At 47.5% G+C, this 26,793-nt stretch overlaps 1 protein-coding gene across 1 annotated transcript; it reads left to right on the top strand.

Annotated features, from left to right (window-relative positions):
* The first annotated feature begins 2,711 nt into the window (after nucleotides 1-2,711).
* On the top strand, nucleotides 2,712-10,668 carry LOC115334172 (neuropeptide Y receptor type 2-like). Its single transcript, XM_029998054.1, has 2 exons — nucleotides 2,712-2,794; nucleotides 9,304-10,668. The coding sequence occupies exon 2, from the start codon at nucleotides 9,342-9,344 to the stop codon at nucleotides 10,503-10,505; it is 1,164 nt and encodes a 387-aa protein (XP_029853914.1). The 5' UTR covers nucleotides 2,712-2,794; nucleotides 9,304-9,341; the 3' UTR covers nucleotides 10,506-10,668.
* The last annotated feature ends 16,125 nt before the right edge of the window (nucleotides 10,669-26,793 follow it).

The following is a 26,793-nucleotide window of genomic DNA, read 5'->3' as shown; positions in this document are numbered from 1 at the left end:
CAGGGTCTGAGGTTACAGTGGTGCACACAGTGGGTCCCGGCACCTCTGCTCGGGGCTGCGCAGCCTTCCACAACCCAGGAGAATGCAGGGGACCATCTTCATATTTCCCCATCCTCATACTTCAGGGTGTAGTTACTGCTTGAGGGAAAGAAGACCCTCAGCTGCTTTGGGATCTGTTAGCTGCGTGGGGAGGTCTTTTTGCACCGCGGTGTTGAGGCTGCCACAGGCCGTGCCATGCCTGCTCCTCTCGACCCACCAAGCGTGGGGAGCTCTGCCACAGCAGCCCCGGGCATCCCTTAGCTGTCGGGAAGCCGGCGGCCGGGCAGCATGAGGGCTATGCTGCATGCCCTCGCCGCTGGCAGTAATTATGTTGTAGCTGGGTGAGATTAGGCAGGCTGGCAGGCAGCCCACGTCTGCAGTGCCGAGGGAAGAGCCTGGCTCCCGGGGAGAGGGCTGGGGAGCGTGGAGGGAGTGGGGACCAAACCCCAGCCCGGTGGCTGACGGTTGGAGTGACACCCCGGGCGTGCTGAGAGCTCGAACTTCTCTTACTGCACTGCTCCACGTCGCGGGAGGATTGCTTGCAGGGAGATGATTTGTGACCACGTGCATCACCATGGATCACGGGAGCTCTCCCTTCCCAGGCTTTCTCTGTTCTGCCAAGCACACACACAAGGGCTCTTCAGCTAAATTATCTGGTCGAAGAGGTGAGTTGATGTTTGGGAACATTGCAGGTTTTGGTGCTAACCTCTCCGCTGGGTCCCTGAGACCGTGGGAGAGGACTGTCTTGGGGACTTGCGCTGACTAATCCATGATTTAAGAGTTTGGATTTGCTGTCATCCAGCAAACAACATGTGCCAAAAATGACTGGAATTCACCCCATGGTCCTCTTGAAGGTTCACAGCTTCAGGCTGCAGCGAGTTTCTCTCCTGTCAATCACTGCCTTTTCCCCAGGCATCGTATTCCTGCCTGGGGAAGAGAAGAGTGTAGCAAAGGACTCTGGGGAAGGGGCAAGAAAAATCTTACACTGGAAGAGAAAGGAGGAAAAAAAATACCTCTCCGAGCCCAATTCAACCATCCACTGCTGAGGACTCTGGAGAGGAGGAGCATCCATCCGCCAGGAACACTGGGAATAGCATGCACCGCTCAGTTCCCATTAGCTGCTCTTTGCCTCTCCCTGTGGACCACTGGGAGACAGCAACAGCCCCTTCCAGGTGGGTTTATCTTGTCCTGCTCCCCTCCACTCTCAGCTTTCCAAAGCAGCTAAATCAACAGCCTCAGGGAAAACAAAGCGGGAGAAGACACAAAACTCCCACAAAAATCCAGCTAGTGCAGCTGTTGGATTTGCCTGGCTGTCAGCGCCGGTGCGCTGAGCCCTTTCCTTCCTGAAAGGGAGATGGGGAGAGAAGTGAGAAGGATGGGACTCACGAGGACCCTTGTTCGAGTCTTGGGTTCAAATGCCACTTTCTGTGTGACTGACTTCAGGAATGCTCTCATTCTCCTTTTTCTGCTGAGCCATTGGAGCATTTTCTTTTTCCTGGTGTATCGTGACTTTTGTGGCACAGAAAGTTGGTTGAAAACCCTCCCCGTTTCCATTCTCACAAAGAAAAGGAAACCAAAGTCTACCATGGGGGTGAAGAGTAAGACTCCTCTGATAAAATTCTAGCTGTAGATACTTGAAGCCAAGGAGAAGTGTCCTCCTCCCTAACCTCTGGAACCATCTCCTAGCCCAGGTGAGCTGCAAACTCATATGTTGCCTGTGGTGGAAATGCAATGCTGGGAACACACCTAACTTCTCTTTGAAGGCAAAACCTTTGGCCAGGTAGGGAGCTGTGTTTCTCCTGCTTCCCTGTGCTGCCTGCAGGGTGCTTTCCTGGGCTCTTTCGAGCTTGGATTTTACAGATTTGGATATGGGGATGCTGCTTTTGTGCCTCTCCCTTTCTCTTGCTCCAGGTGTTTGGGCAGTGCTGAGCACCCTAAAATAGAAACTCACTTGGGTTCCTCACTCCACACTGAATCTGGCTCTGGAACAGACCAAGCCATTGCCAAGTGGCTAAAACTTCTCGCCATTACTTTTATTTGCATTTCAAGAGCACCCCAAGCCCTGTCCCACAGCAGCAGCAGCCTGCTCTGTGCAGGGTGCTGTACAAGCACCGAGGCAGAGGAGGATGGGGTGAGGTCTGTGAAGGCTCTGCTGAGTTGCAGGACCTGCCGACCTCTTGCTGCAGGGGAGATCCACCCCTGGACAAGACCGTGCCAGTCCCAAACGAGTTTAAAGCCTGAGCAGATGGGAGAACTGCGGAGGGAGGGCAGATGGACACTTGCCCAGGTCAGTGACACAGATGAGGAGCCTGCAGACCTCCAGCTCCCACCACTTCTCCCTGGAGAGGGAACTGGATGGGGTGGAAAAGCTTCTCTCTCCTCGATGCAAGAAGCCCCTCAGTGGCTGAACACTGTATAAACAGCAGCAGCAGGCTCCCTCCCCCTTTCCATTTCTGTTTGTTAAACACACGCTCCCTGCCTTTCTCTCATTCAGGAGCTAACACAGCATCCAGCTTGGTGAGACGGGGGCTGTCAGTCACCCTGCAAGAGGGTGCTCTCCAGGTGCTCAGGGTGGGCTACCGAAGACACCCCCGGTGATGAAGCACCCTCCGGCAGCCCAGATCCTCGCCTGACTTCCTCGCTTTTCCGAGGACAGTTGCAGAAAAGTGCTTTTCACCCCTTTGCCACAGGTTGACTCCCAGAGTGGAGAGGACCAAGCGCTCCGTCCTGGCCAGCAATGAGACGATAACTGGAGGTGAGCGGCTCGGTTCCTGAAGGAGGAGGATGCTCTGGGCTTTGCAGGTGGGTCCGGGAGGGTTCGTCTGAGCAGCAGGGCTGAGATGGGGCCAGGTTTTGGCCATGCCACATGGTTCAAGCAAAAAAGGTCCAAGCATCTTTGGGAAACTGAATTTGGGGACCGACAGCCCTGAGAGCTGGAATAGAGAAAGTGAACAAGAAATACTGGCAGGAGAGTTTCGAAAGGTCCCTGAGCAGAAGCAGGGAATCTGGGAAGCAGGATGCTGAGTGAGAGCAGTCAGGGGAGCAGGTTGCTCCAGGGGGGCTGCAAAAACCAGGCACGTACAGCTACAGACCAGCGTGCTGCAGGTGTGGGGTTGAGGTGTGCGGCTGTCTGAGAAAACCTGATCTCTCCCACAATCTGCCTCCTCCTGCCTTGGTACAAACCTCCCGTCAGCTCCTCCGTGCTGGGACTGCACACGTTGCTGGCACTCGGCTGGCTGCCAGAGATCAGTGCCCTCAAAGAGAGAGATGCAGAGGGAGATTAGGGGACTGCGGGAGGAAAATTGGTCCTTGCTTTCTTCCTGCACTCATTGCATGTTAATTCTTGAACAGAGAGAGCCTCTTACAGTCCTGTTGTCGCCCACATTTCACCTACAGAGTTTCTGGTCTGTCCCAAAGCAGGATACTGGCTTTTCTCCCTAGTTGTTCTGTTAGCGGGTTGTTATTTTGCTCTCCTCCCTTATCTCATCTACCCCAGACTCCCTGAACTCCCCAGGTTAACCAGGATCCTTCCACCAAGCTGTCTTTTCCCTTCTGCAGCCCTGACAACTGGTGTGTCTCCATCGCAGCGTCACCCACTGAGCCCTGTCTCCCAGCCAGCCTCGCTCTGCTCCTATAGTGCATCCCATGGGGTAGAGGGCCCTGCACTGTTCCCCCTGCTTTCTGTAGGACAAATGTCCAGGAGAAAGTGTGTAGCCCTGCCAAATGGATCTCTTCTCATCGCCACCTTTTTCATCCTATCCTGAGCTGAGTGACTAAGGCATCCTCCTTGCCTCGTCCCCTTCAGAGTCTTCCATGGCTCCAGCCTAGGCAGGGATGTGCAAATATTTAGAGTGAGGAACCACAAGAAATCCCTGGTGTATCTCCTTCTCCTTGCAGTTTGTCTCCCGGTGCCAGTTCTATGCTGGGGTCCCCCGGGAGCAGCTCCGGGGCCCTGGAGCTTTGCAAGTGCAGGGGTAGCAATGTGTGTCTGATGCCATTAGGTTTCTGCACCAATGGGCCTAATCTGGGCATATAATTTACAGAGCTGCAGCAGATGATGGGCAGGTCAGAGGGTCTTCCCTTCTGCCATTGTGTCACAGTAGGGCAATCACTCCTTTACTGGAGATGGAAGGACCTGGGACAATTTCTATCTGCTCTTTGGCTTCAGGAAATCATCCCAGAGCTGCTGTTTGTCCTGAAACCAGCCCATTGCACAGAGAAGGCAAACCCCCCTCCCTTCCATCACTCACATTTTGCATTTTCATGCAGCTCCTGAAATCTATATTCAGGTTTTATCCGGAGAAATGCAGAGTCCTCTCTCGTGGTGAACACAGGAGGCTGGAGTTAGCAAACTTGGGCTCTGTTCCCAGCCCTGCTGTGGATGTGCTGTGTGGCCTCTGGCAAGCTGGTTAATGTCCGTATCTCAGTTTATTGTGTTGTCCTCCCTTAAGTGCTGTGTGTGGGGTGCAGGGCTGAACACTGCTGCCTCTTGAGTGCAGTAGGGAAACACGAAGGTGGTAGAAGGTGGCTTGCCCCAGGGTGACAACCAAGTTCTGGTGATGACGGATGGTCTCAGACCTCCTTGCCACCGACAGCCAACTGCTGCCAGATATGGGACTGGGGATGAGATGAGTCAGTGCTCCAGACAGCACTGCTGGAGATGAAGGGGTTTCATGGAGTTGAGCTGCTTTGGAGGAAGGACACAGCATGGAATAAATCAGTGAGCCAAGGCATGAACGTATCCATCAGCCTCAGCCCTCACGCCCCAGCGCTTCTGTAGAAAGATTGTGGCTGTCATTAGCCAGAGAGCACAGGCTGGCCCAAGTCCCTCCAATCCCTCCTTTCGAATCAATAACCGTGATAGAATTGTAATTCCTGGCCATGCTCTGAGCAATCTTTCTCCTTACCTCCCTCTTTTCTGCACTCCTTGTCCCCACGCTGCATGCCTGCTGGCTGCAGCGACCCCAGTCTCACTTCTTGGGACAAAAAGAGGAATTTTAATTAACAATCTCTGTTTTCTCCAGCCCTCTGCCCATCCCTCCAGCCCTGCTTTCTGAACCCTGCAGGGCTTTGCAGATGGCTTTTCCAGGTCTGGATGTGCCCTGACAGATCTGGACCAGGCTGGCTGCGTGCCTGGGGCTGCAGCAGGGACATGGAGGGAGCCGGGGCATCCCCAGGAAGCAGAGATGCGTGTGAGTCCCAGGGCACCTAGTCTAGGTCCTCTGTAGGAATGGATTTTGGAGCTGTCATGGTGGTCACTGTCCCTCTCAGTCATCAATGTGCTCAGTCATCAGTGTGCTCAGCGAAGGGCTGAGGTTTCGCAGATCCTCTGTGCTTCTCCCCCTCTTCCCAAGCGCTGAAGCCTGCTGGCACACGGAACAGCTCTCTGCCTCGTTGGGAGCCATCCCTGGGTCCCAGCCCTGCCTCAGGCTGAACCTCAGCTGGAGGAGAGTGTGAGGGCAGGATCCAGGCAATGCCCTGTTTCTGCATCCCTTCATGGCAGCCCAGCACAGGGGAGAGGGCTTAGGGTAGTATTTCTGCCTCCTCCTGGTCTGCCCTGCTCTTTTGCTCTCCCAAAAGCAGTTGGCTGTCAGCTCCAAGGATTTTTCCATCTAGCCTGGCAGGCCCGCTGGGCATGGGAGCGTGCGCCTGACAGCAGCCTACACATATGCCAGCACTTCCATTACTTGCTGGAACGGACCTTGGTCCACTCCTAGCAGCAGCCCTGCGACCTCCAGGCAGCCCCTGGAGTGAGAATATTTATTATGACCATTTTGTCTCTTAATTAAAATGCCTTAATTGATTTTTAATAGTTCCTCTTTGGAAAAAAACAAAGCAAACCAAATCAAATAATAACTCCATTAAGGCCATTTTGTTAGGAAGCGAAACAGCTCCAATAATCATGATGTTCCTGGCTCCTCTCAGATGGTGGGTAGCTGCCAGTCTCCAGCAAAAGGAAATAGCCTGAGATGTGAACACGGGAACTGGCAGCCAGTTGGTGGGTGAGACGGGGGAAAAAGGGAAGGGAGTGTCCGCTGGTGTCATGCCAGGACTTGGGTACTGAAGATAAATGGGACAGGCAAGCCACAGAAACGGGGATAACGAGTGATAGTGATAAAGCGTTGCTAGACAATCTGGAAGGTATAAAAACCCAGACAGAGAGCAAGCAGGGAAAGCACAGCCACTGAAAGTGTGCCCAGCCCTTGCTCTGTTTCCGTCACGGACCTTGCTCTTCTGGCAGTAAGGTTTGCCTCGGGGCCAGCTGCAGCACGGTGTCTGAGGGATGCTGCTGCGCGTGGGTCGGGCTCTGTCGAAGAGGCTGTGGCTGTGCCACCTCGCCGGGGCCCTGCCTGTTCCCCTGCTCCGTTTCCCACTGCGTCAGCTGCACGGGGCGGCTTTGAGCTCCTCTCTCCTGCCGTAGAAGTTGGGACCTCCCTTTGGTCTTTGGGGTTACCTTCCCAGGGCTGGGGGCAGCTGTGTCGCGGAGGTCTGACTGAGATCACCCTTAAGCAAACCCTCACCCCAGCAAATCCACCCACATTTCCCTCCTGCTGCTTAAAGCTACCTTCCTACCCTCTTAGCGGTAGCTATATGGTCTCCATTATCACGGTACCTGAGCCTAACTACTTCATTTAGAGGAATCATTGGCATAAATCGACCAGCAGTTAGACAAGTTAGGCAAGCCAACGGACATGGAGAGGGCAAGAGAAAGCAAGTGTGCAGGCAGGGGTGGTCTACTGGAGGCAGCTCTTTTGCTGGGCCTCCGCAGGGGCCCCGGGTTTGCAGCCAGACGTGCAGATTCCTAGGAGCAGCTCCCAAGGGGGAATCACAACCCTTGCCCTGAGGAGCGATGAAAGAACAAGCAGCCGTTTATTATTCATTGCAATGTAATTGCTGCCACCTTTACCATCTCGCTGCCATTATTTTATGGTATTTGTTTAAGGAACTAGCTGAAATGCAGGTGTTCTGCACGGAAAGCATTCTCCCTTCCCAAGGACAGGCTGTCCTTAAACATTTGGCTTGCAGGACATGGAGCTGCGGAAGCCCACCAGCCCAGTCAGCAGTGCTCCCGTCTCACCTGGTACAAACCCAGAGCAACTCGCTCCTCAAAGAGTTTGAGAAGGTACCCAGCACTCTGCCTCTAATTCCCAGCTTTGTTTGAGCCCTCTGCCTCCCTCCCTCAGTGGAAGGGCATTATCCCCCCCTCTCTGCAGGTTAGAGAAAACATGATGCTCTGCAGACCACCCTTTTTGGGCAGAGTGATGACTTTTGCTCATTTTCGATCAAGTGTGCGGTGGGAATGAGGGCCATGCACACAGTGCTGGGGAGAGGGGATATGTAAGGGGCCACATCCACCCCTCTCCGCATACCCCAGCAGCAATTCTGAAACACGGAGGCTGAGCAGGAGCCAGTAACAGAGCTGGCTTTTCTCCTGCTGTGTCTGGACCGAATAAAAACCCTGCCGTGACAATGCTCTGCTGTTACAATGGCACCAAACGCCAGCCACGGTTCCTGACTGAGTCAGTTCTGGCTCATCAGTCAGGCTCCCCGCTCCCAAAGCCATATTCACGCAGACGTTTGAGCACCACGCGGCAGGAGGTTCACCGATGCCGGGGCTTTGGCTCTCGGGCCTGTTTGTGCCTGGACGCTCAGCAACTGCTCTGCGGGAGGCTTGTTCACAACTTCAGCGGTTTGCCCCCTGCACGTGCGTGTCCCTGCAGGAGCTCCCTCCTCTGCAATGCCGGCGGATGCCAGGGTGTCACCGGCACTGAGGGGACAGACAGGTTCTTTTAGAGATCCTTGGCAGAGTGGTGACGGCACTAAATCGTGGTGACAATTAAAGCTTTATTTCCTTAACAGGATATTATGATTAGTACAGCACAGAATTTATGATCGCAACGGCACAGGATTTCTACAAGCAGAATCAATGTTGTACAATCTACAAGTAGTGTAGTACAGAATTTATAATACAACTTAACTTACAATTTATAATCACCTGGACCCTCTGCAGATCGGGTCAAACCCTAATATATGGTTTGCTGTATCAATATAACAATCATAATCCAGACTCGAAAATCCTATAAAAGAATGTGAGTCACTCACTCAATGCTCGGAGGAAGCAGAGGACGGTGGGGGTGTCCCTGGCCACGGTGGGTCATGGGTCTCACTGTCCAGCAGTTCCCCACTTAGGACTTGTAATTGCTTCATTTTATGGACAGTGCTCTGCGTGCCGTTACGCTTCCCTGTTCTGTGACGGGGTCATCGACAACACCTGGCTGGCTGGGTGCCTGGGACCTTCAAGGCTGGCAAGGAAAGGAGTAATTGGCCTGGCGACCAGGAACCTTGAGGCTGGCAGGGAGGGGAAGAAGAAAACTGTTTGGTTTGTCTAGTTGATTCACAGAACCTTCAGGGCCTGATAATGAGGGAAAGGGAACAAATACGTGACCCGCTCGGTCACAGAGAGTGGCTGCTTGCCTCATAAAATGGTATTAGTTATGCTAAACACACTACCAGGGCTTGGGAGCAGGGGTTTACCAGTCTTGGTGGTAGCATCACTAACAGGAGCAGTGGTGAGACTCAGGCAGAGACAGGGTGACAGATATTTTCACCTGGAGAGGTGAGAAATAAGAAACTGAAAAAACCCGGTGTGCAGTCTGGAAATAAATTGTTGTGGGGAGGTGGAGAAAAGCACCTTGAATTTGAGAGTGTCCTGTTTTTTTTTCCCTTTCCTGGTTTTAAGGAGTTAGGACTCACAGCATTTTTGTAGGCAAGTAAATCTCACCAAAGATGACTGACACACCATCATCGATTTCTTCTGTCAGCCCCAAGAGGTCCCAAAATTTTGGCTTGTTTGAAGCGACTTCCCGGTTTTGCAAAGCCTAGCCTGAAGAAGCAGGAGAGGCAGTGCGAAAAGGGGCTCCATGAGCAGGAGGTATTTCAGGACCTACCACTCTGGTCCTGGCTGGTTGAGAGGTTTTTCCCTCTTCAGTTCAAATAAACAGAATCTCAGAAACTTGTGTGAAAAGTTGCATTTTCCCCTGACCCTTCCCTGGGGAATTGGCATTCAACTGATCATAGGCTCCAACAGGAGATGTAAGAGCTGAAAGTATGAGGAAGGATGGGGGGTAATGGAGAAGGAAGGAGGATGTCACTGCTGCTGCTCTTTAGCCTGAAATGCCATGTGGGACATGCGCTTTGAGTCTCAGTTCTTGCAGATCCTCTGCTGTCTCCCATGCTCTCACTTCTGCTGTGTCTGTGTTCCAGACCTCCTTCTCCTCCTGACGGAAAGTCTCAGGCCAGGCATGGGACTGTTGGAGGGAGCCAACAGCACCCTCACCATGGAGAAGACAGCATTAGATGAGAAGCTGCCACAGGGCTGGCATGCCAAGGACTTTGTCACTCCTAGCCAGGATCTCTCTGGGTCCCGCAGTGTTATGATGGACAGCACCAAGATCCTGGGGGTCCAGGTTGTTCTGATCGCCGCCTACTCCCTCATCATTCTGCTGGGGTTCATCGGCAACTCCTTGGTCATCTACATCATAGTGAAGTACAAGACCATGAGGACCGTCACCAACTTCTTCATAGCTAACCTGGCCCTGGCAGATCTGATGGTGGACACACTCTGTCTGCCTTTCACCCTAGTGTACACGCTGCTGGATGAGTGGAAGTTTGGAGCTGTTCTTTGTCATCTGGTCCCTTATGCTCAAGCTCTGAGTGTCCATGTGTCCACTCTCACCCTAACTGTGATTGCCCTGGATAGGTATCGGTGTATTGTTTTCCATCTGGACAGCAGGATTTCCAAGAAGCTCAGCTTCACTATCATAGCCGTCATGTGGCTAGCAGCAGCTGTCCTAGCAGGTCCTCTGGCCATCTTCAGAGAGTACCGATATGAGGAAATCCCATCCATCAACCTCAAAATGGCTGTCTGCTCAGAAAAATGGCCTTCTGGTAATAACAGAGATGCCACTATCTACAGTCTGTCCATGCTCCTCCTGCAGTATGTTTTTCCTCTTGCAATTATTTGTTATGCCTATACCAGGATCTGGTTCAAGCTCAAAAACCATGTCAGTCCCACTTCTAGGAATGAAAACCAGTGCCGGAGGAGGAAGACAACCAAAATGCTAGTGATGGTAGTTGTGGTATTCGCCGTCTGTTGGCTCCCCTTCCACATATTCCAGCTTGCCATTGATCTTGATCTGGTTCTTATCTTCCATGAGTACAAACTTCTGTACACTGTCTTCCATGTTGGGGCCATGTGCTCGACATTTGTCAACCCCCTGCTCTACGGATGGATGAACAAGAACTACCGGAACGGCTTCCTTATGTTCTTCCGTTGCCAGAACAAGCCAGAAAGCATCCACACTGAAGGCTCAGTTAGAGGGAGGTCGTACATCTTCAGGGCCAACACCCTCAATGGGAGCATCAAACAGACTCCTGGCAACGGACCACTGCCCACAGAGGTTTAGGGATGGGACATCTACCTCCAGGACTGAGGCTGACTGAGCCCAGAGACATTCTTGGGTGAATGCCTTTTTGGGTGGAACATTGTGTGGCAAAAACATTATAGCTACCACAGCCACGTAGAAATACCCCCTGTATCTCTCAAATCAATAAATCTGGTGTATTTCTGTCTGACCAAGCAAATTAATTTTTCCTTTCTCTGCATTCAAGTTACGCATGCAAAAGCATGAAAAATTACACACAGAGGCTTTCATTTAGCCAGCAAAATACGCTCTTTTTGCTATTTTCATTTGCCAAAGTGGGTTGCTAAACCTTTTACCCCCTGACATGTTACACGTTACAAATGGAGAACCTTTATTGTTCATCTGTACATCTCCTACCCAAAAGCCTTAATGATCCATCTTTAGCTAATGCTTCCAAGGGGAGGGAGACCTACACTCTTCTGCAAACACGGGCTGGTTAGTGCCATCACTCCGCAGTCCTGGGAAGGGAGCAGGCTGGTGCAGGTTGAAGCTGGGCAATCCATGATCTCTTGCACAGCATTTACATGAATCTGCATTTGCAACCCATGGGATGAGCTCTCTCCTCAGAAAGCCCAGGAGGTGGCAGTGGCACAATTTACCACAGTTTCCTTTACAAGTGCCAAAGCAAGGCTTTGGGGACACCTCATTAGCCAGGGAGCTTGTGAGCCAGCGCCCTGGATTTAGCAAGGAGAAGAGCAGGCAGAGAACCAGATAGGAAAGGAAAGAGCTGGGACAGCTGACCAAGAGGACTGAAGCTGAACCTAGGGGATTGGCAAACGTGATTTCCTCCAGACCCTAAGATGTGGCTCCTGCCATGCAATAACGAGTGCCAGCATGACCAGAGAGGCAAACCTGCTGACAACACCATTCTCCAAGGCACTCAGAGGGTTTTAAAGCTTTACTCTTTCTGGGGCTGGAGGTAGTATGGGTCTGTACATGGGTGCTTCAGTTCAGAAGACAGATGTAACCTGCTTGCATGGTTGTCACAGATGAGGCATTCTCTGGCAGAAGAAGACATGGAGACAAAGGAAGATGTATTCTTTCAAACCAAACTATATGTTCTCCTCCCTAAGGCTGTGTCAGCTGGGGAGCATATTTTTAGCTCTGCCATCAAAGGAGCCTTGATTGCTAGTGTGATCTCAGCAGCTCGTCATTGGTGTTGTCCCTAAAAGTCAGTGTTCATTAGATTGGAAAGTAACTCCCAGATGCAGGAAAGAGACTCAACGGACCTCCTTATTAAAGATAAAAAGAAAATAAAAACTATGATTTGTAGGTCTTCACTGGAGCAAGGACAAGAGGTAAGAGGACTTGCAGTACTGAGTATGCCAGCCTGGATCAAGCTGCTGGGCTGTCACATCTGGGGTCCTCTGGAGATGAATTGTCAAAGGGCTCTCTGATCCTCTGCTCCATTTTCCTAAATAGGTACAAGAAAGTGGTCTCTGGTTCCTTCCCGAGGGACATCACTGCCAGGCAGGGGCTGCAGACCACACTCCACACTTGGAGGCATGGGCATGCTGATGCCTAATAACTTCCCCAGCACCTAATCCTGCAGATCACAGCCCATTTTTCTTTTCAGGGAGCTTCAGGATCCATGAAGATCCTGTCAGGAAGTCACTGATGTTCCAGTAAAAGGGTCATCTGCTTCCTGACAGGACAAGACATGATGGGAGAACCAAGACACAAGTAAACCCTCCCCATGTGAAGGGCCGTGGCATGGCGGTGGGGGTTTGCTCTTTCATCCTGATGGAAGGAGGAGGATATTCTCCTCCACAGCACTGGTAAATTATGTGCCTACCTAATAAGCTGATCATTTGTACAATCCATCCTCCTTAGGAACTCTCCCCATGTTTCCGTCAAACTCCAAGATACAAGGAAATGTTTGTGTTGCAAAAGCAGCTTAAATGAGTGGAAAGAATTCAACTATTACCAATAAACACTTCAGAAAGTGATTTAACACTCAATAATACATGTCAGAGTAAAATAACACATTTAGCAATGCTAGCTTGGAAGCCAATCACGCTGCCAGCTGAGATGGATGAGGAGCTAAATTGCTCTTCTAGAGGCCTTGCCAAAGGTTTTGTCCTGTGACACCACACACAGTATCTGACTGTGGAGCAAGGCAGATAATGACATTATGAATGGCTGTTTAATTTTGAGCCCAGAGTTTTAAACTAAATATGGATAAATAAATAAATAGACCCAAGCTCTTCACAAATAAATACTGGCAGTGGCATTTATAGGGCAGAGGGATTTTTATGCTGGAGAAAACTGAGAAGGAGAAACTATTTACTTGAAGTGTAACAGCAAATTTCTGTTTGCTTTATTTAATATACTTGTGCAGCTTTACTGATAGATTTCTGCCTGCAAGCCTCCTGCTTTTTCCTTGCTGTTGGAAAAATTTACAACCTTCCACACCAGCTGCTGGCAGGGAAATCGGCTCTCGGTTGTCTGTACATGTCCCTGTGGAAAACCACGATGCCTGTATTGATGGAAAGTGGCCCTAGTGTCCGCTGCCAAACAGAACAAGAGCAGGTGGAGAGCAAGGAAGCAAAGCTTCTTACCGAAGGTTGATTTGGGCAAATAAATAGTATGTGATAGACTGTCATGACTGCATAGAAGACAGTAATGAATTTGTTTCCATGAAACAGAAATCTGCTGGAGATGAAGGTTCCCCAAATATTAACACTCTGCTAAAGATGGCCTTACTGCCATGATCAGTTCCATGAAACCAAAGACCAGAAGCATTTTAAGTTTTTGAACTATTTAGAGCTCAGGACAGGGTGTGACCCTGCTCTATTGGTGTCAAGGGCAGATCCTCTAGTAGTTACAGATATTCTTGGAGTCAAAGGCATCTTCCCACTGCCTGCTCCTTGCCAAAGGTGCATCAGTGAATGCCCACCAAGCTGGGCTCCTCTCTGCAGAGCTGGCCCTGGTGTTACTGATGTGGGATGGAATGACACATGCCAATGGCACGACAGCTGACAGGGATAAGGTATTTCATTGCAGAGTTAGAAACACAGGGACAAAATTGAAAATGAACAAGTGTATCATCAAAGCTTGTCTAGAAGACAGTGTTGTTCCTGGTGACCAAACAAATTTCCTCTAGGGCTTTTCCTGATTCTTGCTGACATCCTTCTCAAAATGCTGCTTCACTGAACCAACCCAAGGATATTTCACAGCTTTTAGGAGGGGGGTTCTGAATTTCCTGAGAAACACCCTATTTCTTATGCTAGGACACTCTTTCTGGTCACATCATACAAATCTTGTAATATAAAAAGTACCACTGAACAGTTCTTAATTGCCAAGCGATCCCTAGCAGATGATTAACTTTGATTAGACACCACAGGTGGGGATGCCTCTAACTATCCCATGCAACCATTACTCACATGCCAGACAAATACAAGAACAGCTGACACATGGCAACATCATCATTTAAAAACAGCAGCATCAATAATTATTGTTCCCTGTTACAGGCTGCTCTAAGAGATCTCAATAGTTCCAGAGTCTCTTACAAACTTCCAAGCTTGACAAAGCACATTGAAATTTGCAGAGCAAAGGTTGTGTGTGCTTTGGACACAGGAGGCTCTCCAAGCAGTAGAAATTTTGCCTCTAAAACACTTAGTTTGCTCTGAAAATTCCTTCACATTTGATTTCCAAAGCATGTATGTCTGTAACAAGCTAATGTGTGTAAAGAGAGCAAAGGTTTGGGCTTTTTACTTTTCCTTGTCTTAAGGCAATACATACAGCCAGCATTTAGATCAATGCTGGGTCCTTCGGTCAGGGCTCTGTTAGAATCAAAGACATGACACACTCCTGTGTACGCCTGTGCTTCATCCTGCTCCTATAAAGGCCAGATCCATCCCCTCGCGGCCCTCTGCCCCGCAGTAACATGTGCCCTCTCCCATTACCCATGGCAGCCCAAGTGAACAACATCAAATGGCACATGTTTTATTCAATATGCCCACAAATGTATCGGCAGAAACATTGCTCCAAGCTTTTCACAAAGGCTCTGTAGGGAAATACCTACTAGACCAGGAAAGAAGCGGTTCCTCTAACATATGCTAATACAAGAGAGGCTGGTGTGCTATTCTGCTGAAGGAGGTCACAGACACCTCAGCGTTTCCCTTGATATCAGGTGTTAATCTTATAATTGTTACAGCTAACATGGTCTGAAACCAAATTAGCCTTTGTTTGGGCAGGAGCTGTGGACTTGGCGTTTTCTTTGTGTGTCTTTGTCTTTCGGCTCATTTATTGGGTGATTTTACCAGCGTCTCTGAATGTGCTGGGTTTTAAATAAGGCCTCAGGATCAGCTAACCTGGTGAAAATCAGGAATTACTGCAATAATCCAGAAAAAAGGAAGGATTCTGGGTTCATATGGGTGAGCAGAATTTGGTCCCTTGCATTTGAAAAAACAGAGCTTTGTCTTCCTTTCAGTTTTCCCTTATCTAGCTTGAGATTCTTCAAGTGCCAAAAATAATATTGCATATTACTGCCAGAACATTTATCTTCTCTTTGAGCTCATTTCAGAGAACGGATTTGTTCAGGAGGGCCTGGGAGGGGAAGAAGCCTAGGTTTTTAAAGCTCATTGTTATCTCTAGTCTCAGTGTTTTGTAAGTTAAAAGACAAATCAGAAAAAGACAAAGTCACTCACACATGCTGAGGGAGGTACCAATTTATCTTCAGACAACAGATCTAATTTTCTATCCAGACACCCCAGCACCCTTTGCTAAAGTGTTGTATGTATATGGGGCTGAATGAGGTTGTGGGAGGAAAGCATTTTTCTGCTGCTAATAGCAATACCTTAGTGTCACTCATGATTTATAGCCAGCAAAGAATGCTTTTTCTGGTCTATGTTCTGCTCAGTGTAATGAGTACAGAAGGAATAGTGCGGATGCCTCATGGAGCTCACAGGAGGAGATCTTCATTAGTTCAGTCCTCTCCAGTGTGGCAGCAAAGACCGTGAACATTAGAGGAGAAACACTTTTGTTTATAACTAGCTTATTGAAGTGCACAAGCATGGAGTTGTCACCGTGTCACTCTGCTAATGTGTCACAAACTTCCAGACACTGTTTGTCTTCAGGATGCGCGGGCAGCTCAGCTACAAGGTGCTTCTCCTTGCTGCTGTGTGGAAGGAAGAATGAAAACAGGTCACAGAACAAGATTTCAAGATATTCAGGACAGGATGAGCCCCTGGATGAAATCTGGAGGTTAATACGGTTCTTTATGGAACGTGGGGTAGATTGTTGGCTCTATTGGGACCAGGATGAGTAACACCAAAAGGGGAATGAACTCTGCCCTGGTGCAGGAAGAACAGAGCCTCTATCAAACTAGAGACAAGTAAGAAATAACAGCAAACCTGGAGCCATCATGGCCAGTATTCTGCCTTAGATAGAAGCAATAAAAGATACTGTTTAGGGAAAGTATGCTAACTTGGCCACTTCAGTGGTCCATTCCCCTCATACCCCTAGCAGCAGCCACAACTGTTATATTAGAGATGTCTAGACCATTTAGTATGCATTTCTAGACTTTTTGTTTGTGATTTTGTCTAATCCCTCCCTGATTCTGACAATTCTGTCTGCTTCCACAGCCTCCTGTGGCAGCCACTTCGAGAAGTTCTCTCCCCATGGTGTAAAAAAGTACTTTCTTTTATCTGTTAAAACCAATCCCCTACTAGTTTCAGCAAATGCCCTCTGGTTCTGGTACTGTGGGACTTGCTGAATAGCAGCTGAACCAGTGCTTACCCAGTGCCGCCTTCATTTTGTAAATCTTGATGCCTGCTCCTTCTCCAGCTTTCTCCTCTCCTAGCTCAAGTCACATCTTCTCCTAAGGCAGCTTCTTCATCCCTGATCATCTTATTTTCTCTTCTGTGGACCTCCTCTAGTTCCACTTATATCACAATGGGCTGAATTTTGCTCGTAATTCCTGTGAAGGAGTGGGATCTATCTATCAGCTTTGTTCCAACCTTGCTTGAGATCAACCATATGAGTGCTTTTAAGTATGTGTGGGGGAAGGACACCTCTTGATAAAATGTCAGGCTGCCTCTCCCTGGCTGCAGCATCATTGTATTCTTAACGAAATCTCATTACACTGGTCACTGAGTCAGTTCAGTGAATCACAAAATGCATCCCCAGTTTTGTTTTTGAAGACGAGAGCCACAAGGGCAGTCAGATCCCTACCTCACCTTGAACTCTGTATCTGGCAGATTTATCCAGGGGCAAGACTGGAGTCCAAATGATCCTGATCCCGGACTAGTGTCCTAAATCACAGCTTCATCTGTCCGTTCTACAAAACAGAAAAACAGAGAATTGTGCATTTCAGGAAAAGAGTGATGAGTTTTTGTTACTTGGCAACTGTCGCTCCCACATATTTTGGAAGCATTTGAGAACACCCTGCGCCTCTCAAATTAACCAGCTTAGGTGAGGAGGAAGGGAACTGGCAGCAGGTCCCCAAAACTTTGAGCTGGGAACATCTCTTGGGGCTCGTGGAAGCAAAAAGTGCTTTATGTCTGCATGCTCCTCAGCTTGTCTCCTCAACGTGACTGTCTGCATCAGTTTCTGGGCTCTTCATGGTGAAATAATCCATTGTTCTGCCATTTCTGTCTTGCAGAAGCATTTCACAGCCATCTGAATGTGCTCTAATCCACCTGCCAGCTGCAATCAGCACACAGCACGGTTGCATTCCTGTCAGCCAAGATTTGAGCACCAGAAACAAAAACCTTCAAAAGAGGAATCAGCAAGAGATCTCTGTGTGAAAACTGTGGAGGGGGCAGTCAAACCTGAGGGCTTGGTGAAAGTACACACAGTGATAGCAGACCGAGGCAATGAGGCCAGCGTAAAATTTGACTTGCTTTCTGCAGTGGCAATTGACTTCAGACAGGAATTCAGACATGATTATTAAAACAATAATTTAGGGCTTCAGTTGCTGGGAGCTAATCTCCAAGGTTGAACTCAGCAGATGGCTGTGTAAGTGGACCCCAGCTAATGCATTTATGCAGTGGTTCAGCATTTTTGGTCCAGTTTTGTTACTGACAACTTCGCTATGTGAAATCCCATTTCTTCTTCCTAGGTTAGATAAAAGAATCTAGTGGTTTCAAAGTGCAGATCTCAACTCTCCAAGACAACCCTGCAGTACCCAATTAAGTAAAGCTAAGAGAGCAAAACTAGCATGGCAAGAACTGATTGAAATTGTCTGTTGCTTCAAGGAGTGCAAGAACATGAGATTGCTATGGTGGCAAAGAGGTCTTACTAAAGCATAGGTTTCATTGGTCTTTGTAAGGTCTGCCTGGCACCGCAGTCCTTCGTTGTGTGGAACTCCAATTGGCTTCATGGAAAATCAGTGAGAGTTGGGTCATTAATGCCCAACAGTTTGTTTGGAATCCTGGTCTTTGTAATTATGTCATTAAAAGGACATGAGCTAATCTCACTGCAACCCAAGCAGCTAGAACAGCCTGGCAAGAACTCTCTTTGAAATGCAGCTATTAAAGTACTTCTCATAGATTTCCCAGACAGCAGGGAGATGTTCTGGGTATTTTAATCATATACATGCTGTAAGAATAGTATAAGAAAAGATCATAGGAAATAAATGGGAGTTTATTTATTTGGCTCTGGCTAAACCATTCCTGATTGCAGAGTGTCTCACCTCTTCCAAGGCTCCTGTGACGGAGATTTCATCCACTCCCTGCACAGTCTATTCTGAGCCCTTCCTAATGTTTAACCAATAAATCTCTCTTACTGCAATCTCTTACTTCTTGTCTCCTGGCAGACACAGATAATAGTTTATTACCTTCTATACCGCACCTTTACATTTTTAAAGGATATTATTATGCATCTCTTCCCTCCCCTCCAGACTAAGACAAGTCATTTTTTTCTGTCCTTCCTCAAAGGGCTCCTTTGCTGTACCTCTGTTTGTTCTTGCTGTTCTCCTCTGGACTTTCTGTGTTCAACAGCCAGTAGTTCTGCAGGTAAACAAAAGGACTGAAGGAGGTAAAAAGGTTCTGCAGAAATGTTAGATTTTCTGAGCAATCACTCCATATACTGGAATACATAATGGGGAACTGCTCTTTTCCAAACACAGTCACTGCCTCTACACTATGGCAGGAGACCAGGGTCTTTGTTTCGCTGTCAGCAGAGCTATTTCCATGTTCTGACTCATTAACAGCTGTTTCTACATGGATAAAAGCAGCAGCACTTTGCAGTGTTATTCAAGCCCTCACAGGTGAAAACTATGACGGAAAAGTTTCCCTACAAGTTGCATCAGTCATGTGGAGTTTTGCACCTCGTGGGTGTTGCCTCGTGTTCGCGGCTCTGGCTGTGTCCACAGCATGACCGTGCACGTGGCCCAGTTCTCTAGGACACAGGGACACAAGCGAGAGGAGGTCACAGTCATCATGTCCAAACTTGCCTTTCCCAAGGAACCTGGCGCCTTGCAAATGTGTCTCCCTCTGAGTCAACCTCAGGACTATTTCTTGTGCTACTTGGCAGCTGTCTGCACTCCCCATCCCTGCTGTGAGCGCAGCAGTCACTTCCTTACCCCTTTTAATTTACAAACAGGCCCAGGGAACCTTCAGGCTGTGGCTGGACCCCCAGTCTTGGATCCAGTGGCACTGGTGGAAGAGGTTGCAGTCCCCAGCCCCACCGAGGTGCCTGAGCAAACAGCTCGGCCAGCAGACCAGCAACACAGGGGCAGTGCCGACTTCTCACGGTCCCTGGTATCCCCCATTCAGGGGACCTTTAATTGCTACTTCTTCCACTTTGCCTGGAAGAACACCACTTATATTGTATTTCCTTGTATTGTGGATAGAAAATAATATTCTTTTCAGTTAGTTCTCTCTTCCAGCTTTGTCAAATCCTAGATCTTAAACTGCTGAGCCTTGCTTTCCTCTTCTGTGAAATAGGACAAGTGCAGCACCCAGAGGCCTGTAAAACATGTCGTATGTGCCAGCTGAATAGCGTTACTGCAGTAAAAAGCATTATAATTGAACACATCTTACAATAATTATGTTTCCATCAGTCGTGTATTAAGGAGGCAGACCTTACTTGGAAAGTGCTTTAAATACTCAGGGAAAAACAACTTTTGAATTCTCAGGGGTAAATATTTATTCCAGGCTCTCAAAAAAGTAATGATTTGTGAATCCAGGTGTGGGAGGGTTTTTAATGGCGACAGTGCCTGGAATTTTTAGTAGCAGCATCTACTACTTTCAACGTGGAGTATGAGTATTGACTGAAGGATGACCACAGGCTTTGCGCTACTGCTCATAAGCATTTCTGAATTGTTTGGACAAGAATGATTCTAAAGAAATACCAACACAGTTGTTTTCTGTTCCAAGGAAGCTAATTAAAAAAAGCAATTTTTAGCCAGTTCTTGTTGTCTTGTGCTGTCTCGTGCTTCCCTCCCTGACAATTGCTAAGATGTGCAATTAGAAGAAGGAGCTTCCTCTGTTGAAACCACTTTGGCAGATTACAAGCTCTGGGCTGCAGCATCAGTGAACAGCCTGAAGAGAAGGATGGGGCACCCTCGCTACAAAGCAAATTTACAACGTTGTGTGCATACCCCAGGAATCAGCAAGACAAAAAATTAAATTTAGGAACAGCATGGAGGTGACCTCCTGAGGCAGAACATCTATCACAGCCAGACTGGGAAGGTAGAAAGCAACCTGCTGTCATGGCTTTTATGATCAGGTCATGTCTTCACTAATCTGTGATCCATGTTGCACCAATTATTAATGGAGACATTTATTTCTCCTTTTTTTTAACATAATACTTCCCCCCCACCCCCAACTTGCAACCCTTTTATTCAAGGGTCTCAAAGTGGCTCACGATCACCAGAGATTGGAGTCTACCCTGGGAAGTGTTTGAACTGCTCCTTGTGGAAATGTGAGTTGCACAAATATATTTGCAAGTAGTTCAGTGAGCCACAAAACAAGGACAGCCAGGTTTCCTAATGGCCTTATGCCTGCTGCCTGTCTTTCTGGTGTCTAATAATGTGTTAGCTCACACAAGTGGCACTCTCTACCTGCTGTGTTCTTGCACAAAACTTTTCAAATACAACATTGTGGAGACCTTGACTCCCCTGTCAAGTATTGTTGAAATTCATCAAGTGGTTTAAAAGTTCAATGGGGCTTTCTACCCTGTTGGCACTTCATGAATTTTGGAGCCATGGGGCATGAGGGTAATTGGCTTTCTAGGGAACTGTATCTTAAAGTTACCCTTCATCACAGGACACCCGAAAAGATGTCAGTTCTTATGTGAGTGTTAGCAGCCCCTTCTTGTCTTTTTCCTTAGAGGCTCTTGTGTGTACCCCCCTGGAATTTTTAACCTACTTCTCCACTATTAAAGACAAATCACAAGTCTGAGCTCTGGCTGAGCCTTTTCATTATCAAGCACTAACAGGCATGGCACCAGCCGCACGAGAGTCCTGTCAAATGGAAGAGTTGGGGCAGAATCTCCTTGTTCCCTCCAGTGCACTCGTTACTGTTTTGTCTCTTCAAGTTCTGTTTCAAGTCATGGGTTCCCCTTGGTTCCTTATAGGGCCATTCCATAGACGAATGCGTCCTGCTCTGAGAAGGTGCTTGCTATTTCTCAGCATATATTTCCCCTTTGTTACAGTCTTTGTATCAGGTGTGGTCATGCCCCCATGTATTCTGGTATTTCTGGTACCCTGCACCGTCTTAAAAATAAACGAATAATCTCCTTCCTCACATGCACACCTTTCACTGTGCCCATCCAAAAAACAGAATGCCAGTTTTGTGGCAAGAATTCTTCACTTATGCATTCAGATGACCAGTGATCTATAAAAGCAAGTTAAAAATGAGGTTCCTAAACAGAATTTAATATATCCTTGTTGTTGCTGTGGTTGTAACTCAGTGCAGATTTGATGTTTTCAATCCAGAGTTGCAAGGATATGCACTCTTTTATCAGTCCATTTTGATTTAAAAATTCTTATCTCTGTTAGGCATTAGGTTAGCTCAACCTGCTGTATTAATAAACTGTCTCTTGGATGTTTGTAGCCCTTTTAGGACTTCTTGAGTTTCATGGTTAGCACAATGCTATACAGAGCTCATTCCTTCTATTCCCATGTGGTTGTGCTAATAAATGGGAGATAGATGCCTTTTGGCATTAACAAACAGGTGCAGCCCCTACAGTGTGACAAAGAAATGATTTTGGCTGGGACTTTCCTGCGGTATATTATCAGAGGGGATCGTATAAACAAGCCAGCACTTGTTAGAAGGAAGCATGGGGATGTGACTTCATTCCTGGATATCATTCTACTTTACAGTCCACAAAACCTCTGTAAGACACCGGAGCTCTGAAGGCTGGAGGCAGCTTGACTGTGTCTCTGCATGTGAACTGTGCTGCTAAGGGTCTGTTCAGGGACCCTCCAGAGTGATGAATATGCCAAGTCACTCCGAGGTATTATATGAAAAGAGACCCTGGCACCGGGTTCTACTTGCCAGAGACTTGCAGACATTTAGAAATGCTCTGTCGTGCAAGCTGAGCCACAGCTCAAAGTTCTTTTAATTCTTGTAAACAATAGACAACTGCTGAATGTGATAAGGCAAGGGTTTCAGCTCAAAATGGACTAGGGAACAGGGAGGGGAGGGGCGAGAGACAGTAGCCAGATACCAGGTAGGAGGTGCAGACGTTAAAGCTTTGATGTTCTCCCCTTCAGTGGAAAGAGTGGAGACAAGATTAACAGTATTGCACTCAGTAATGGTATTATCCTGTTCAAAACACCAGGAGATGCCGTTGTTCTGAATGTCACTGTGAAAACATGAACTGTCAGTGTACTTGATTCTCCACTCAGTTGCTCTGTTTGAAACCAGATTAACATCACAGAGACCAGGATTGCACCTTTTGTATTGGACAGTTGGAGCTGTTTTTTATATTCAAGAAAACTGCGCACTTCAGTACTTGTCACAGAGCGTGGTGTAAGCCATCAGCTACCACTGAAGGGGAAGCTGGAGGATTTCTTTCCTAGTCATGCTGCTGAAGGTCCAGCAGTGGTACACACTGTCAGCACCCCAGACGTACCTCAAACGTAACATGAGAGCAAACCAGATCCTTGTTGTTTTCACACACACTGCAGAGCAGGAGAATGAGCAAGACTCTGGAGGGATTCACATGTACTCTACATATCCCAGGCTGGCTCTACCACTATCTGAGCTCTTTCCAATATAGCAGTAAGTGATTCACATCTCTCCTGTTGTTCTTTCTCCCACTGTATCTCCAGGGGAAGATGTGAGTGCAAGGAGCGTGTTGTTCTGGTGGCTATCTTTTAAAAAAATGTATATTTAATTATCTTCCAGGAGGCAAGATTTAAAAAAGAGCCTCATTGCTTTGGGACCAGAAATTAGTGGAGTTTATTCCTGAGGGAGCTCATTTTGCAATCCCAGCTCTGCTGTCTCCCACCCAGTCAAGCTTTACTCTTTATTGCAGGCAACCAGCTGTGCCGTGCCAGGAGAGAAGCTGTTGGCTCTTGCTTTCACTCCCGGCACTGTGCTGCCTTTTACTGTATGTCCACGCTTCAGTGAAAAGTGTGGCCATAACTTCTGTCAACCTTTCTGAGTAAGCTTTAATCTAGCAGAGGTGAGGACTGTGACAGTGAGGCTCAGTCTTCCTGAGTAATCTTACCCAGCTCCTTCAGAGGAGCTTGCTGCTGCAGCTACACAGCTACCGAATCCTTACCCATGCCGGCTAATTTACAGCTGTGTGCATGATGTGGGTCTTTTGTCTGCATTGTAAACAAAGACTTTAGATAGTCTCAGCCAGAAAATATGGGCCAAGACCTTGACTCGAAGATTCCCTTTACTCGCTGGCTGTGCATTTCTGAGAAAGAATTAAGTTACGGTGTGGGGCCACTCTGGAGTCCTGCTGGTTTGGTGACAGCTGTGGTTATGGGCAGCAGTGGTGAAAGGTGCAGTTTCACAGGGATAGGAATAGACATTTATCTGGATCCAGTTCACTGGTCTTGGGCTAGGAATATTTTAGGGCATCCCAAAAGTCACGCACGGCTGTTCTGAACTCTCAGGGATGCAGGTGTGCAGAAAGACGTAGGATACAGGTGGAGAAAGACTACAAATTTCATTATTGTATGGTCATTCCCTGTTTGTTAACCTGGGACTGCTTTTCTTTTTCCCCCCAAACTGACTGAGGTGGGGTTAGAGTCAATGATCTGTGTCAACCAGTGAGTGACTTCAGTGGGTTTGTGAGATATCAATCTTCAGGTATTCTTTTTCATCTCTTTGCGCTTCAGTTTTTTCATCATTAAAATGGTGAGTGAAAAGCAGTGTTTACCCACCTCACATCACATACCTAATTACTGCCATCGAGTAGGTTTCACTACTGTTGCTGGTAAAGTGTCATATTAGAGCTGCAGCCCCAAATGCCAAGTCTTTGAGTAGCTTTTCCTTCATGAACCACATAGACCAAGTCAAACTTGTCATATTTAACAGGCTTGGCACAGAGGACACTAATTTCATAAGGCGATGCTTTCATAAGGGGCAGCTCCTTCCTAGTGAACATATTTACCACTCAGCGAAACACATTTCTATACTTCACAAGCTGTGAAAGGGCCTGAGCAAACACACTGCTTTGGGAACAACAGAAATACCCAACATGGATCAAAATCATTAACATGCTCATTAAAGAAAGGAGGCAGTTATCTTGATTGATTTCAGAAAAATGTTACATGCTACTTAACAAAACTGTAACGAAATAGAGCAATACGTCCTGTTGGAGAGAGCAGCACAGCAGAAACGCTGGAAAATAATAATACTTCCACAGCTGCAAACAGCAGGAAGGACAGCATTCACTTGCGTTCTGGAGATGAGCTGTCAGGCTCAGCACGCAGCCCTGTGCTGGCTCCATCTTGTACTCTCATTTACTACCACGAAGATAATGACTCCCTCCTCTCATGCAGGCGCCGCTCTTGTCAGAGCGCAGACCCACCATGCCGGCATGGCCTGCCCCTGCGCTAGCTGCCAGTCTTGCCTGCTCTGGAAGGGACTGCCGAGCCGCTGCACATCAGGGACGCCTGCTTTCTGCAAGGCTGGTTCTTCTGCAGCTGCCTCAGGGCCTGGGCGCTGTCATGAGTGTGCCACAGAAGGACCGTGCAGCATCTCAGGGCTCCAATGTTTTTTTTTCTGCAAGCAAATAGTAAACGCAACTTACACATAGCGGGAAAAAACTCAGAATCTGTTTCTTGAGTCAAGACCATTTTTCTGCCTCTGTGGGGACAACTCCTGCAAAACCAGGGACAACAACACATTATTTCTGTTGTTCCTGGGAAAAGAAATGAGTAGGACAGAAATGTTTATTTAGAGAAAATATATTCAGGACCCTATAAAGTGTCAGACCTAGTCAAGACTCTGTCTTTAATAGCCACCAGCACTGTATTCAACCCTCTCTAACAGACTCTTATGGTTATAAGGGGAGCTTTTCCTAGTCCTTTAGAGAGCGGTGAGTTTGCTCTTTAAACAGGAAGTTGTTTAGCTCCTATTTGTTTATCCTGATGTAGTTTTCTAGATGGGTGCATCATCCATGTGAAGTTTTAGTGGGTTTTGGATACTTGCTGATGTACTGTGCTGGTCTGTGATCAACTGGCAGCAAAACTGGAGGTATTTCTTCCTGTGAGCTTTGAATGGTTATGCTTCAATTTCACTTTCCAAATCTGAATGAAATTAGAATTTTCCATTTCAAAAGCTATCCCCTTTACTTTATCGGCAATAAAGAAGGAATGGGAACGCTTGCCTAGCCTGTTCTGTACTGTTCATTATTTTACACAAATGTATAACTACGTTTCTCCTCTCCTTCATAAACTCTCTACAGACAGTCTTTTTAACTGTGCCTCTTCTCAAAGCTTTCATTATTTTCATCACATAACATAGAACACTTTTATACCTCATTTAGTAGAAAACCGTGTAGAGATCAAATTTTAGTTTAAAATATGAAGGTCACCTCTAAGCCTTGTTAACAATTTTACTGAAATAACTACAATAGAGAAGTAATATGAATCATTGCTTCTATTTTATCGTTTAGGAAAAATGGAATAAATATCTTGAAAATGTTTTATGTAACCTTTTTGAAAGAAATGTATTGCACTTACTGTAAAATATGAGCTAGTTTGACTGCTGTTGAATAGATTGCTGGGATGGTTACTCAGAAACCACAGCAATTTCAAAGAAGAGAGGCGGGTTCTGTTTTATAAACACAGAAACCCCAGGTACTAGCTGTGGCTGTAGCAGCCTCGCAGAGAGATTGAAATTTTTATGATCCTGGAAGATTAAATGAGAGGTTGGTACAATAACTCTATTGGTTTAACGGCTGCTTTGTTTTGGATGAAACAAGAAGATACCTTTTGCTACCTAAATCAAGTGTATCACTTTTGGTCCCTTTTCTTGTGCGATAATTTCATGCTGTGAGTTACCTGTTCAATAAAGATAGCCACATTTAAGAGCCAAAGTTTTGTTGTTTTGTACCCCCCTCACCCCCAGAAACCTGTGTATATAATTAGAAACACTGAAAATGTTAACATTTCTGAGATCCCTGATGTTTGTTCTTGCAAACAGCTCCCAAACATACCAGAATTCATGAGAAATATAACAAATCCCTTCCTGCTTTTCCACTGGTGCCATTTTAAAAATAGTAACATCTTTATTGCAACATTTCTGAGGGAAAAGGGGCTCCTTTACCCTTTTACAGACAGACAGATGCTCCTTCTTTGTCTCCGGTCCTCCGACTGCTGCTCTATCATGCTGTTACAGTTATTATCAGCACAAAGACACGGATGGCAGGGTGAAAAGGGAGCTATAGCAGATGTGTGTAGAGGCACAGAGGAACCAGTTCAGTGTGTTTTTACTCTCAAAGGAAAGCATGACCTCATGATCACCAGTGTAGTGTCCTAGCAAATCTCAGGGAGGTTTAAAATGACTTAGAAGGACTAATTAAAGCTGTCCCTGGTGCCTATAGCTGATAATGGGTCCACCTGACTGCTCCTATATCCCCTGCACACCTCCCTCACCAAGGACAAGGCTCAGTAGGTCCCACTGAGGTTTTAAGCCCTCCAGCTCCCCTGTGAAAATGACCCCCCAAAGTTCTTGGCAGTGTTTTCCTCCTTGCTGTCGTGCTGTCTCAATCTCACATAGCTTTTGTTGCAGGGGCTGGTGTCATGAAAGCCTCTTGGAAACTGGTGCTGTCTGAGGGCTGACACGGGGATGATGTCAAATCGCACTCAGAAAAGACGCCTCAGCCCCACGTTACTTGCGTGACAACA

This window comes from Aquila chrysaetos, chromosome 22, assembly GCF_900496995.4.
Source record: "Aquila chrysaetos chrysaetos chromosome 22, bAquChr1.4, whole genome shotgun sequence".
NCBI classification, from domain to species: Eukaryota; Metazoa; Chordata; class Aves; order Accipitriformes; family Accipitridae; genus Aquila; species Aquila chrysaetos.
This window is presented reverse-complemented; position numbering and strand designations above follow the sequence as displayed.

What these genes read in the sequence shown, in the direction of transcription:
- LOC115334172 (XM_029998054.1), top strand. Translation starts at nt 9,342, where the DNA reads ATGGGACTGTTGGAGGGAGCCAACAGCACCCTCACCATGGAGAAGACA.